General features: G+C 38.9%; 1 protein-coding gene across 1 annotated transcript; it reads right to left on the bottom strand.

Annotated features, from left to right (window-relative positions):
* Positions 1 to 441: 441 nt before the first annotated feature.
* Positions 442 to 14,572, bottom strand: si:dkeyp-120h9.1 (Y+L amino acid transporter 2-like). Its single transcript, XM_037693268.1, has 11 exons — positions 14,400 to 14,572; positions 13,937 to 14,112; positions 13,719 to 13,861; positions 11,548 to 11,673; positions 8,704 to 8,848; positions 8,435 to 8,558; positions 6,312 to 6,415; positions 6,098 to 6,194; positions 5,846 to 5,995; positions 5,091 to 5,274; positions 442 to 933 (listed from the first exon to the last, which is right to left on the bottom strand). Exons 1-11 carry the CDS (start codon positions 14,526 to 14,528, stop codon positions 839 to 841), a joined length of 1,473 nt encoding a protein of 490 aa, XP_037549196.1. The 5' UTR covers positions 14,529 to 14,572; the 3' UTR covers positions 442 to 838.
* Between the last annotated feature and the right edge of the window lie 115 nt (positions 14,573 to 14,687).

Genomic DNA, 14,687 nt, shown 5'->3' on the forward strand with positions numbered 1-14,687 from the left:
AAAACTCCAAAAAGTCCATTCCTCCAAACTAAAGCTTTTACAATCTACATGTAAAATAAATATTCACCTTCCCATAGGAGCCCACTTAAAAAGCTCTGAACTATCCCTTTAAAGGGTTCTTGTCACTTGTACCTGTAAATGGTTAAAAAGAGGCAACAATAACGGGTGTGACTGAGACGAGAAAACACTGTAAACACAAACCGATAAATCAAAGTTGGAAAAACAAAACTGTTTTTAGGACGGACGTGGTTTGCTCAAGTCAAATTAAATTTGACGTAAAAAAAAAAAATGTATAAACGCGTAACAAAGCGACACATTTATGATTCGAGTTATACGAAAATGAACGTCTCTTTGGGAAAACAAATGAGCGAAGGCAACGGGAAAAAAAAAAAAAAAAAATCACAAGAAATAACGGCACGTTTGTCAAGAATCTCCCGTTCTACGTGTATATTTGGTCCTTCAGTAACATCGGAATAAAACTTCCTACAAACGGACAAAAACAAAGATGTGCAAAAATTCTGCTGCTCTTCGAGTGCCACCAAGAGGTAAACAAACAAACAAACAAAAAAAAAGGCTCACTTTGTTGCTGCCATTTATTTAGGCAACGGTAATTTCTTAATCACAGACAAACCCCCACAGCTGCAACCTTCGGCACGTGCGGAGGAAGCAGCGTTGTGTTCGAGCACGTGCTGGTTTGTAACGTGATGGGAAGAGCTCCAGCTTTGCTTTTTCTCCATACGTCCAGACAATAATCCTCCAAACCCAGGTGGTCTGAAGCTCACAGCTTTCATCGTCGTTCTGTGCGGTTCTTCCCACGGAGCCCTTTGTTTTCGTTCGATCATTCGATCTTTTCAGGGTCTATGTTGTCCAGATCGATATCTGGGGAGGCCACGCAGCACATGCAGAGCTTCTGGGTGAACAGAGAAATCTTATCTGCAACGAGAAGGGAGATTGTATGGAACAATGTCAAGGGGAACTTGTGAAAACAGCAAATATACACGCCTTTAACAAACACTGGTGTTGTCTTAATGTATAGTTTAACAGGGTTTACAGAACCATTCAGACCTTAAACACTGAACTTTGGAACCCTAATCTTAATCCCTCTAATCGGTAATTCACAGCATTTTTACTTGGATCTATGGAAGCTGGTCTGTACAAAACTGACTAATCTACTCATGAAGGGGATTCATAAAATTCAGAAACAAACACATTCCAGGACTTAGGACTGTTGTTGATCGAGTTCCTGTGTGCTGCTTCAGTTAACGACTCCTGACTTTAAAAAATGAGCTCAGATTTGAATACAAGAAAAATGCCTGAATTAACTCACGAAACACAAGCTGTCGATTTATAAATCCTCCTCTCTTTCAGTTAAACGTAAACAAATAAAATAAAATAAAAAAAGAAGTGGATTTCTTCAACTGGAAGTAGAAAACAGGAGTCATTTTCTGACCGTTTTTATTGTCTGAATGTTTATGGAGCATTCACACTATAGTGATCCATTTTTCTTCCGTACGGTTTTCAGCACTTTTCTCGTTCCACAATTTTTGTGCCATTTCTACAAATCATATCAAAACGTTCAGCTCGTTCAGAAGAAGGGTGCTCTGACTTTTGCTAATGGTGCAATTTTAGCTTTTTGAAATATTTAGCATTTTCTGCTACTTTTTTTTTTTTTTTTTTAAGTCCCTCAGAAAATTACCGGTAATTGAGCTCATTTTACATCCTTCAGGTCTTTAGATCTGTTTACAACCTTTTACTGCTCCTTTCACATTTTGTTCTGGTTCAACTTCTTTCAGCTTCCTTCTGCACATTTAAACTTTTTTCCAGCTACTTTCTGCTACTTTCAGCTGTTTTGTGCTCCTTTTAGATTCTTTCTGCTAAAACGTTTTTGTTCTTCTAACTTCTTTCTGATAATTTCAGCTTGTTATGCTCCTTTAATCTTATTTATGCAATTTTCAGCTTTTTCTGTTATTTCTTAGCTGTTTTCATGCTAATTTTAGCTTTTTTGGCTACTTCCATGTTTTTTTCCACTCATTTCAACTTTTCTCAGAGTCAGAGTTTCTATATTTGTCATTCGCACCTCATGTGGTACATCTGGTGGAACGAGATTATGTACACAGGGTCCCAGTTGCATCCAACAATAAAATGTAAAAGAAAAACAGTTATAAGATCTAAGATATGAACTAAGAAAAACATTAACTAAAAATATGCTAAGCACTAATAACATAAAAACATTAAAAACAATACGCCTAACAGCAGCACGAATATGAGTCTGTGTGAGCAGATGAGCACAAATGAACACAGCAACATGAAACAGATCAGCAGCAACAAGATGCGATTCTCCTGATTGGATATTCATGAGTCCAACAGCCTCAGGGTAGAAGCTGTTCCTCAGTCTAGTGGTTCTACACTTAATGCTCCTCAACCTCCTTCCTGAGGGGAGCGGGGCAAAAGTGTGTGTGCTGGATGAGTGGGGTCCTTCATGATGCAGGTGGCCCTCTTCCTGCATCTGGAGGTGTAGAGGTATGTGATGGTGGGGAGGATGACTCCATCAGACTTCTGTGCAGACTTCACCACTTCAGCTTATTTCAGCAAAAATGTGCTCTCTCCGGTTCCTTCTTGTAATTTAAGCTTTCTGCTTTTTTTTTTTTTTTTTTTTTTTAGCTATTTTTCAACTTTTGTGTGTGTGTGCTAATTTCAGCTTTTTTCAGATAATATCCACTTCTTTATGCTCATTTCTGCTTCTTTCAGCTTAACTGAGCAAAATCTTTCTGCTTCTGCTAACTTAAGCTTGTTCTAAATTTTTAGCTAGCTTTTTTTTTTTTTTTTAGCATTTCTTAGCTAATTTCATCCATTTTCAGATATATTCAAGTTTTTTTTAATGGTAATTTCTGCTACTTTCAGCCTAATTTACTTTTTTATGCTAATGGCAGCTTGTTATGCTCCTTTCAGCTTTTTTTTTTTTTTTTTGCCATTTCAGCTACTATTTAGCTCGTTTGATACTAATTTGAGTTTTTTCATCCAATTCCACTATTTTTTTTTAGCTCATTTCAACTCTTGCTGCTTTTTTCTGGTAGTTTAAGCTTCTTTTTGCCTTTTCAGCCATTTATTATTTTTATTTTCAGCTTATTTTTTTTTTTTTAGCTAATTTCCAAATTTTTGTGCCGATTTCTGCTTATTTAAACCTATGGTAATTCAGCAAATGTGTTCCTTCGGCTTTTTTCTGCTAACTTAGGCTTGTTCGTCCATTTTAGCAGCATTTCTGAATGTGTTAGCCAATTTCAGCAAGTTCTTCTGCAATAAGCATTCACACTGCATTTTTGCAGGAAATGCAATTTCTCTAGTTTTGTATAGTGATAAGATTTGTAAGGAATAAAAGGCTGTACTTCATTTACTGCTGCAGTAATTCTTCCTTATAAACAAAGGCTTAGCGTAAAGGGAAAAAAAAGGTGCTTTAAAATGTTTTCCAAGAACTCTAACCTGGATCAGGTCCAGCAGCACAATACATTTCTTTCTGGATAATCCTGATCAGTACAGAAAAGTCGATAAGTTCAGGAAAACATAAACTAGTCTGTTCTTGTTTTTCCACACGTGCCTGTAAATACCTTATGCAGCCATTTTTAGAAATCCTACTCTTTTGTTCAGCAGTGGCAGTACTATTCCTAAACCTATTGTGCAGCTTGTATCAAACACCAGTCTGAGCTGCAAAGAGCTCTCAAGTAACAGCAGCAATAATAAAACACAGACTGGTGCTGTGGTCCACACAAAGAGTCCCTGAAAGAGGATGGAAAGGACTCGTGTTGGAGCAGGTGTTGACCTGGATCTGTGCTGGAAAAGCAGACAAGCGTCTAGAAGTTTTGAACTAAACTACAGGAATTATTCACGTTTACTTTTCATTACAGGAGTTAGCAGGAGAGATCATATCTCTCCAGTTTTAGCTTCTCTCCATTGGCTCCCAAATCTTTCTTCTAACCTACAAAGCCCTCAACAACCTAGCTCCATCTTATATTACAGATCTTATTGTTCCTTATGTTACTGATAATAAACAGGTTTACTTGCGGTTCCTAGAGTTTCCAAAAGCAGAATGGGAGGAAGATCTTTCAGTTATCGGGCTCCTCTCTTGTTGAACCAACTTTCAGTTTCTGTCTGTGAGGCTGACAGTGTCCAGTTTTAAGACTGGGCTTAAGACTTTCCTTTTTGATAAATCCTATAGTCGGCTTGGTTTTCTGACCTTATCCTATGCTGCTATAACTTTAGACTATTGGAGGACAAATTGCCCTCATATCATCAAATGAATAGTTTGTATTTGTAGTTATTTGACTGTCTTTCTGTTTGTCCTCCTAGAGAATAACCTGATGGCCTCTGTCCTGGACCTGCCGCTGTGTGTTCGCTTCTCCTTCCTGTCCTCTCGGTGGGGGCAGATGGCCACTTGTCCTGAACCTGCTTCTGCTGGAAGTTTCTTCCACATGAGGGAGTTTTTCATTTCCACAGTCGTATCGGTGCTCGCTTAGGATGGGAGACTGCGACGACGTGAAAGCTCGAAGCGATTTGCTGGCTCCTTAGATATATATATAGTTATTAACTGACATCTGTTGTGAATCGGCGCTATATAAATAAACTGAATTGAATCAAATTCAGTCAATAATCCAGTCAGTCATTGAGTAATTTGTTTTTCAAGCTGTTAGCAGTTTGGCTACAAACAGACTCTTTTTAAGGTCTAAAAGTTCAGAAATAGATTTTCAGCTGCTGTGAAATATGTGTAGACAATACTGTAGTTTGCTCTTTGTGCTGCAGATACATTATAAGTTGGGACTCAAAGGATTCTGACCTCTGAAGTTGGGTCTATCCGAATAGGTTTGATGTTTTCTTTGGTAAAAATGTGAGTACAAATTAGTTTTTTTTATTTGTACACAAGTAATTTATATGCTCGATGACATAAAACTCACAACTGGGCATTTCTGAATCAAAAAGGCTAGAGTTGGCACTTGTAACAAGGTAAACTTCAGGAATATAAAAGATAATTTCTAACATGAATATATGAAAAGTCAACTGGGACGTGCCGACAGATGCACATGCAGCACAGCCGTTCTTACCGAGCATTTTGCCGAGGAAGGCAGGTCTGGATGACGGCGGTAGATGAACGCAGATGAAGTAGATCGGTGCGCCAGAGAGAGCAACAGCGATCCCGACAAGAGAGTTGACTGTGTCGCTGTAGAGGGGAACCACCACCAGGAAAACGCTGCAGATGCAGTAAACTATCGGGAAGAACAAGGAGAGCTGCAGGAAAAAAAAATGGAGGCATAAGTGAAACGGGAAGCAGAAAAAAAAAAACCCATTAAGACAAGAGCATTCCAAAGTTTCTGAAGCTTTCACTGTGCTTCAATTGTTGTCATCTGTTCTGCAGCTACTTTTAAGATTAGAATAATTAAATCTACTAAGTTATCAGATTTTAAACATCAGGACTCATTACTGAAACCGCTACTGATGGGGGTCAGGCCTGCAGCGCAGCTGAGGAGTACACAAACGTTACATCGTTTCTCACTGAGGCCACGAGAAATGCATAAATGACGACCTTTTCATACTCGTTTACACGATAAACAGAGGAACATGATGTTTAGAACCTAAAACTGCTGCAGCCTCTACCTTTAAATTTAAAACATTTCATGCAAACACAATGCGAGTCATTACTCCGAACACAGCGAGCAATAATATATTTACTTATGGTCAACAGGTGTCAAAAACAAATATCCCTAAAGTAAACCGCTTCTACAACTCAACTCAACTTTCCTCTGAGCTGAGGACCGAAGGACGGACATTTTACATTTCAGTCTGTCATGGTTTCTGATACCTTAATAGGTCGCGGCATATCTGGAGCTTTGAAGCGAAGGTAGATCTGACTGGCTATCGACATGCCGATGAAGAGCCAGTAATTAAAACTGAAGTAGTTGATCAACTGGAAGACATCGGGCACAGACAGGTAGAACAGAGACATGGCACCCTGAGAGAAGAGACCAACACAAACATACAGGAAAGTGTTAATTTGTTAAAAGGTAAAAAGAACAAAACGAGTCAGAACTCACTAAAATAGTGGAATACAAACATTAAAAAGCAGAGCTGGAATTGGAGTGTAGCGCTTAATGTGGATCATGCAGAGGACATTAGGAAGGTGGCCTTCCCTCGATCCAACAAAAAACAACCTGCAACAGAAAACAGAACATAGCCCCTTTTTTAAAAATTATTGGTTTGTTTGTAACATCATTGGCTGATGAAGTAAACCAGCTCTTAAGAATAAATCTGTAGGGATGTTTGCAGACCTTGAGGCAGCGATGATGGAGGAGTTGAGGCCTCCGTAACAGGAAATGGCCACGGAAATGGGGATCAGCCATCGCGCCCAACCCAGCACCTCGTCTGCAAATGTCTGAGAAAGGATTCAAGTTTACCACCGACACGTTTTCTGTAAGACTCAGCCAAAAATCTTTGGTTTATAATACATTACAAATCCTACCAAAAAAAGTCTGACATTACCCATTTTCAAAATGTGAAAATAAAAATAAAATAAAAAATTACTACGGTAATCGGTTGTACTGTGCCCCTCCATTTAAATTTGAAAGGTACAGAGTTCATGTCATGCTGACCGAACATTTGAACCATCACAATAAATCCTCCAATAAAAAACATCCTCCAACAGCATCGAGACAGCAAGCCTGGGAACGACTCTTCCTCTATCAGAGGTCTAATGAGATCATGAACTTCCTGCAGTTCCTGAGAGAAGCTCTAATGTCTTTATAAAAATGAGGCAGCTGAAATCTGGACTCCTACGGTCACAAATAACTTAAAGGATGCACCAAGGCCAGACGCCTGTGACAGGACAATAAAATAAAAAATAAAAACCAGGAAGAACTGACATTAAACTGAAGTTCCCTCAACACACGTACAAATTTAGTTAAATGGTTGTTAGTGTCCAAGTGGTTAAACTGTTGATGGGATATTACATACACAGAATACTGCATGCATAAAATACTGCTACATAAAATGGAAATGTATGGAGTGAGAGGGGAAGCAAATAACTGGTTAAAAAGTTATCTTGACAACAGACAGCAATATGTGCAAATTAGTCCGTTCAAATCTGCATGTTTGAAGATTAACTGTGGGGTCCCACAAGGCTCAGTACTGAGTCCCAAATTGTTTATGCATATTAATCGCATATGTAGAGTGGCAAGTATAATTCATTTTCTTGTATTTGCAGATGATATAACTATTTGTTGTTCAGGGGAGGAATTAACACAGCTAAGAAAAACTTAAGTGTTGGTTTGATAGAAACAAATTGTCTTTAAATTGATCTAAAACCAAATTTATGTTGTTTGGGAAATTTAAAAATTAATACAAATGTTAAACTGGAGATTAATAATGTATTAATTGATAGATTGTTTGAAAATAAGTTTCGGCATGTAATTTTGGACCACAAGTTTTGTTGGAAACCCATATTTAACACTTGTGTAATAAGATGGTTAAACCATAGGGATATTGGAAAAAACAAGACTCATCTTGAACATTAAATCTTTTCACACTCTTTATTACATCCTGTTACTGCCATATTTAGACTATTGTGTTGAAGTTTGGGGTAATACATACAAATGTTCTCCACAAAAAAATATGCATAATGCAAAAAAGAACAATAAGGGTTTGGTATTGTGAACACACCAATGAATTATTATTATTGGGTTTTTTTTTATCACAGCTTATGAAATTTATGGACTGGGTACAATTAAAAATTGCACAGGTGATGTTCAAAGCTAGAAATAATATGCTTCCAAAGGATATTCAAAACTTATTTAAGAATAGAGAGTGAAGGTACAAACAGAGGAAAATGTCATTTAAATCAACCCTGTGTTCGCAGCACTCTTAAAACCTGTTTATAAAGGAGGAATGAAAAAAAAAAAGAATGTGCATATCAGTTCATGGGAGGGATTTTGTGGAATGGTTTAGATGAAGAGATTAGGCAAAGTAAAAATATTGCACAATTCAACAGAAAATACAAGGATTACAAAATGAATGTGTATAAAAACAAATGAGACAAAATGATGTTACCAGCTGTTAATTTGTTAATCTGTGTGTTTGTAAATTAAGTTGATCTGTAGGTGATGAGTACATTTGTATCTGCAGGTATATTTATGCATGTGCATGTTCACGTAGCTAGGCTGTATACATGCATGTATACAGTATGCTGCAAGTATGAATATTTATGTATATTGAATTCAGAATCTGCATGTAAACTTAGGGACAGGACTGGATAAGCCATTGTTTCTTCCTGCTCCCTTTTCGAACATTTTGTTGGAAACATTTACCCTTTATTTATGTTTTTTGTCGATAATGAAATAAAGACCCCCCCCCCATTCTCAAGCATATGGCACCAGATTGATTAATATTTGACACTCACCACAGCAACAGCTTCACTGCTGAGCACGGTGTCTGCATCCATGACAACGTAGTAAGCTATATTGGTCAAGATGTAGATTACCGTGACGATGGGCATGGAAATCGCAATGGACAAGGGCAGGTTCCTAAATAAAAAAATAAAAAATTTTTTTTATTGTGCTTTGGTGAGATTTATGCAAAGTTAAACTTGACTTTTAAAAACACGTGCATTGAATGTCATGACTAAAATTTAAAATATTTTAATAAATTGTGAAAATTGCCACACCGTACCTCTCTGGGTTCTTGATCTCCTCTGTAATAAAGTTGAGCGTGTCCCAGCCAGAGTAGGAGTAAAGCGCTGAATAAAGGGCTAAAGCCATATCACCTGGGTCCAGCTTAGAGTGTTTGAACGAGTCCTCAAAGTTCTGGTCAAAACCTGCTCAAAAACAAGAAGGATACTTTCACCATCTTTAGACAAATTGTATTAGCGGTATAAATACTCATTTAGGTTATTCAAAATTCAAGCTGCGCAGCTGGAAACTAAACTGAATTTAGTGCGTTTTTTTAAACCAGCTGTTATTTTTTGCTTTTAAAATGTTGGAAATTAAGTATTTGGTCAATAACAAACACGCAAGCTTTCTGGCTCTCACAGATCTGTAACTTCTTTAAGAAGTTCTTCTGTCCTCCACTCGTTACCTGTATTAATGGACCCGTTTGACCTCGTTATCTGTATAAAAGACACCTGTCCACATATAAAAAGACACCTGTCCACAGCCTCTAACAGTCAGACTCCAAACTCAACCATGGCCAAGACCAAAGAGCTGTCGATGGACAACAGGAAGAAAATTGTAGACCTGCACCAGGCTGGGAAGAGTGAATCTACAACAGGAAAGCAGGTTGGTGTGAATAAATCAACTGTGGGAGTAATTGTAAGAAAATGGAAGACATACAAGACCACTGATAATCTCCCTCGATCTGGGGCCCCACACAAGATCCTGTGGGGTCAAAATGATCATGAGAACGGTGCGCAAAAATCCCAGAACTACATGGAGGGACCTGATGAATGACCTGCAGAGAGCTGGGACCAAAGTAACAAAGGCTACACACTACGCAGAGAGGCACTCAAATCCTGCAGTGCCAGGCGTGTCCCCCTGCTTAAGCCAGTACATGTCCAGGCCCGTCAGAAGTTTGCCGGATTGGGAGAATATCATGTTGTCAGATGAAACCAAAACAGAACTTTTAGGTAAAAACTCAACTCGTCGTGTTTGGAGGAAGAAGAATGCTGAGTTGCATCCCAAGAACACCATGCCTTCTGTGAAGCATGGGGGTGGAAACATCATGCTTTGGGGATGTTTTTGTCCAAAGGGGACAGGACAACTGATCCATGTTAAGGGAAGAATGAATGGGGCCATGTATCGTGAGATTTTAAGCCAAAACCTCCTTCCATTAGTGAGAGCATTGAAGATGGAACGTGGCTGGGTCTTCCAGCACGGGCAATGATCCCAAACACAGCGCTCGGCCAACGAAGGAGTGGCTCCGTAAAAAGCATTTCCAGGTCCTGGAGGGGTGTAGCCAGTCTCCAGACCTCAACCCCATAAAAAAAAATTGTGGAGGGAGTTGAAAGTCCGTGTTGCCCTAGCGACAGGCCCAAACCATCACTGCTCTAGAGGAGACCTGCATGGAGGAATGGTCCAGAATACCAGCTACTTTGTGTGCAAGCCTGGCGAAGACTTACAGGAAACGTTCGACCTCTGTCATTGCCAACAAAAGTTATGTTACAAAGTACTGAGTTGAACTTTTGTTATTGACCAAATACTTATTTTCCAACATAATTTACAAATAAATTATTTTAAAATCCTACAATGTGATTTCCTAGATTTTTTTTTCTTTATTGTCTTATAGTTGAAGTGTACATATGATGAAAATTACAGACCGTAATGTTTACTCTATGGTTCATATCAGTATGACTGAACATGTAACGCATCGTCAAAAATTGCGTCATGAATAGGTGTGGGGGGTGGGGTGGGGGATTATACAAGTCTTCAGACTACAAGTCACAGGACTGGCCAAACTATATAAAAAAAGTGTGACTTATAGTCTGGAAAATATGGTATGTACAGTTGAGAAAGTACCCTCACTCTGGTATCATCATACAATGATCAAATTAAGATTCTGAGGCGTTACATTAACGTTCTGAAATCATTTGCCAACATTAAAAGTATTGATCCTTTCAGTTCAACTCGTTTATATAAAACTAGTTCACAAGTTATTTTCTGTTAGACTACACAAAACTAATTAGAGCCTATTCAATGAATCAGACAGAGAAAGTCAAGTTTGGTTATAAAAAGAAGAATTTTTTTTTTGTAAAATGAATAAAAATAAAAAAAAAAGAAGAAGATAGAAGTCACACAAAAAATAAAGACTATAGAGGTATTTAGGTACTGTACACCAGTACGAAGCAGAAAATAAATTTAATGTTTCAATTAAAGTGATTAATTCTTTATGCCTCAAACTGACAGAACGATTTAATTACATATTGAATCAATCAATCAATCAATCAGAGGGAAGGTCTGAGGAAAGTTCAACTGCAGATCGAACTTCTCAGGGTTCTGCCAATAGTTAACAGTCTGGTTACTTGAATAAAGCAACATTGTGATAAATGCAGAAGAATGCGCCAAATATTTCTGTGAGGTCTTACAAGTTTCAAATGAATGAAAGGAAAGCATCGCTATCAACATTCAGACTTTTTCACAGTTTGTTGATTTATATGAGAAAATGTTTGGTGGCACGGTCACGGCTATCACATTTCTGCAGCGCGACACTGCTGCTAATCTTTTCATTGAACTAAAAAGTCTAAATAAACGAACTCGTTAAATAAATCTTTTCTACAAGGTGGTGGTTTTACCCAGAAGGCTAATCAGTAACTACTAGCAGCATTCCAGTTGTAATCCTGAACAATGCTGCAGCGAGTCCATGCTCAATAATCCAAGTAGATAAATCTAGGTCCAGGTCCAAGATACTGACTCAACCTTGGAAGAATGCTGTACTGTCTCACCCCTCCAGGTCTGAGCTGTGACACAAGATACTTTTATTCTGTAACATGTTTGGTTACTATGTGTTGGAATAGGACAATACCTTGAGCCAGCTTAACCAGGCCAGTGATGATGATGACGATAAGAGCGAGGACTTTGGCTACAGTGGAGATGACCTGAAGGATCGCACCCCATTTTACTTTCATGCAGTTCACAGCAGTGAGCAAACCTGATGGACGGGAAGACAGAAAATACCAAACTAACTCCACAGAATGAAGACAGTGATGAATACAAGCACAGAAAATTAGAGCAAAGGCTGTCATTTAAAGAACTTCTGACTAAAACCATTCCTCCGTCACATTTACGCGTCACACATTCACAGAATCCACTTAAAAAGAGACTCGTGTACAAAAATCAACGAGACCTTCAATTTTCAGTAAAATTATGTGTCACGACATCCACGCACATGAACAGAAAAATGGGCTTTAAACTGCTTGCACAAGAATAAGAGCAGTGATCAGTCATCAAAGGTCTTTTATGAGAATATAGAGCACGGGTTCTACTTTCACGTAACCCTGATCAGTTTACAACCTGCCCCGTCACATTTTTTTTAACTATTCTGTCAGGAAGATTTACCATGTCCTTTAAATAAACCTGAAGCCTGAAGGTTTAAGACTCAACTGCTGGATTCACATTCCTTTTATACCTCGGTTTAGTGCTGCAAACCTTCAGCTGGCGTAGTTACAAGGCAAGGTAGCTTTAAGGAGGAATTAAAAGAAACCCAACAGGTTTAAACTGTAGTCGTGTACGCTTATCCTTTAAATACAGACTGGATCAAAATGTGCTGTTGCAAACGCGAAAGCCTGAAAAAGTTGTTTTTCTTTTTAATGCACTTTAATAAAGCGCATCGCAGAGACGTTTCATGCAAGAGGAAGTAAAAGTTTTATGATCCTGCAGTGTTTAAGAGGTAAACATGAAGGATCGTTCAAGCCCAGCTCACTGAGGAACAGTGCACACATTTGAGAGACCAGCATTCAGATCAACTGCTAGCTTAACTTTACAAAACTGTGTTTGCTTTCAATAATAATACAAGTATTTATTTAGCACTGCTTTTCATAAAAAAGATTATTGTTCATACACCTGATTGCCAGCAGCTGCATTAGGTGCACACAAAGTACTGACAAAAGCAAGATTTTGCATTTGCAAAGCACTTGGACTGCACCCCATTTTCTTCTATGTAAGCATTTCGGAGACAACACCTTTTAAATATCAAACCTTGTTTTGTTGGTAGTTAGCAAAAGGTTACACATTATCTGTAATCGTTTCGTCCAGAACAGATCCACAACAACGCTGGATATGAATTAGGGATGCACGATATTGGATTTTTGGCCGATATGTTAAAACTTATTTGGCCGATAACAGATACCGAAATTGTATGCATTTTTTTTGTCTAAACACAGCCCTCTCTCTTATTTAGGCTTATTTGCTACAAAAATTGTGTCACAGCTGTAGGAGCTGGTGACATATATTCAGTAACAGCCATATGATATGCATAGCACTTTAACTTATATTAAATGAAAAGTGTTAAATGTTATTTATTAGCATTAGTCACCTGTGATGCTGTCTCACTTGTGGAGGCTTGTTCCAGGTTCCTAGCTGCAGTGTGGGATCCTCTGCACTCTTGTGCATGAAGGACAGACTTTTTAAGTTCAAAGTTTTTGTCTATCCATTGTTCCGTAAGACTAATCATGCTAACGGGGATAACACGACGTGCAAATGTCTGTGGTAAAACTCAACCAAGTGCTATCAGCTATTAGCTTCTTAATGACGTCGGAAATGACATCTTGTAACTCGGGTAAGATTACATCGGAAAAATATCTCCGATGGGGGACGATGTAGCGAGGCTCAACGTAGTCCAAAAATCTTCGGAATCTGACATCCTCAACAATAAAAAAAAACTTCCACACCGCCGACATTTTGAATTTTCCTCTCCACCGTGAGATCAGGTAGGCACGTGTGACATCATCACGTTGTGCTAGCGCTGCAGGCATCCTTGTCACTGGGTTGTCGTAAAAAAACAGCACCTTTTATATCAGTGAGTTGATGAAAGGCTAATATTTAACTTTAACGCCAATATCAGCCGATACTAATACCATGCTGATAATATCGTGCATCCCTAATATGAATACTTAAATGCTATACCACGCAATAGCACATCACAACCTCCATTAGCTCACGTGTTTATTTAAGTAAACAGTATAAGAAAAGCCTTACATATGATGGCAGCAGCAAAAAGGCGGACGGCATAATAAGGGGCTAGACAGGTGGGATAGAATGGCTGGACCATGTAGTTGGCGAAGGTCAAGGCGATCACCGCCTGACAGGCTGGTTCAACTATCAACAGGGACGTCCACAATCTAACATGAAAAGGACAGATTAATAAGGACATATTGTAGGTTTTAAAGGTGCAACGCAGAGGCGTTTCTACATACCGAATAAAAGCCAAGAAGCCTCCAAAGGCTTCCAGAATGTAGGCGTAGGAAGCTCCAGATTTACGTATGGTGGTACCTAGCTCGGCGTAGCATAACGCTCCAAACACAGAGAACAGGCCACCGACGGCCCACACTACCAGAGACAAGCCATAAGAGCCCGTGTACATGAGAACTCCCTGCAGAGTAACACAAGCGTGGAGAATCAGTCAAAACACCAACTGACACATAAATGTCCAAACAAACGTGACGAAACATTTATGCTAACTGAACCACAGAACACTGAACAGACTCAAAGAAAAATGAGAAGGTGTTTAATAAAAGAAATGCTGGAGAGAAATAAAGTAGCCCTTTTTATCTTTAATATGACGCAACACAGAGCTGAAGGTCCATGAATGAGAATACTGTAATTTTCCAGAATGATAAACTAAAGGAGAAAAAAACAAAACAAAGCTTGGGCTCTTACCTTAGGTGAGACGAAGATTCCAGAGCCGATCATGTTTCCCACGATGAGGCAGACCCCATGGAGGAGGGAAATCTCCTGCTTCAGCCTAACACCACTGCCTACAGAGGTCGAGTCTACTTCAGCAACCATTCTGAGCAATTTACAGCTCCGAGCCTCAACTCAGGAACCGCTGAAGATTGAAGGGGGGCAGCTGAGGTCAGGTGGAAGAACAGACAGAGCTAGACCCAAAACGAGAACAAATAAATAAATAAAAAGGAGAGGTTGGTGGGGTCACAAAGAGGCCGAGGT

The sequence above is a fragment of the Nematolebias whitei genome, chromosome 19 (genome assembly GCF_014905685.2).
Source record: "Nematolebias whitei isolate Nwh7 chromosome 19, NemWhi1, whole genome shotgun sequence".
Lineage (NCBI taxonomy): Eukaryota > Metazoa > Chordata > Actinopteri > Cyprinodontiformes > Rivulidae > Nematolebias > Nematolebias whitei.

What these genes read in the sequence shown, in the direction of transcription:
- si:dkeyp-120h9.1 (XM_037693268.1), bottom strand. Translation starts at nt 14,528, where the DNA reads ATGGTTGCTGAAGTAGACTCGACCTCTGTAGGCAGTGGTGTTAGGCTG. An exon ending in CCTGGTTAAGCTGGCTCAAG is followed by an intron (nt 8,849 to 11,547) that starts GTATTGTCCTAT and finishes GTTTTTGAGCAG; the next exon opens with GTTTTGACCAGAACTTTGAG. An exon ending in ATATGCCGCGACCTATTAAG is followed by an intron (nt 5,275 to 5,845) that starts GTATCAGAAACC and finishes TTTTTCCTGCAG; the next exon opens with CTCTCCTTGTTCTTCCCGAT.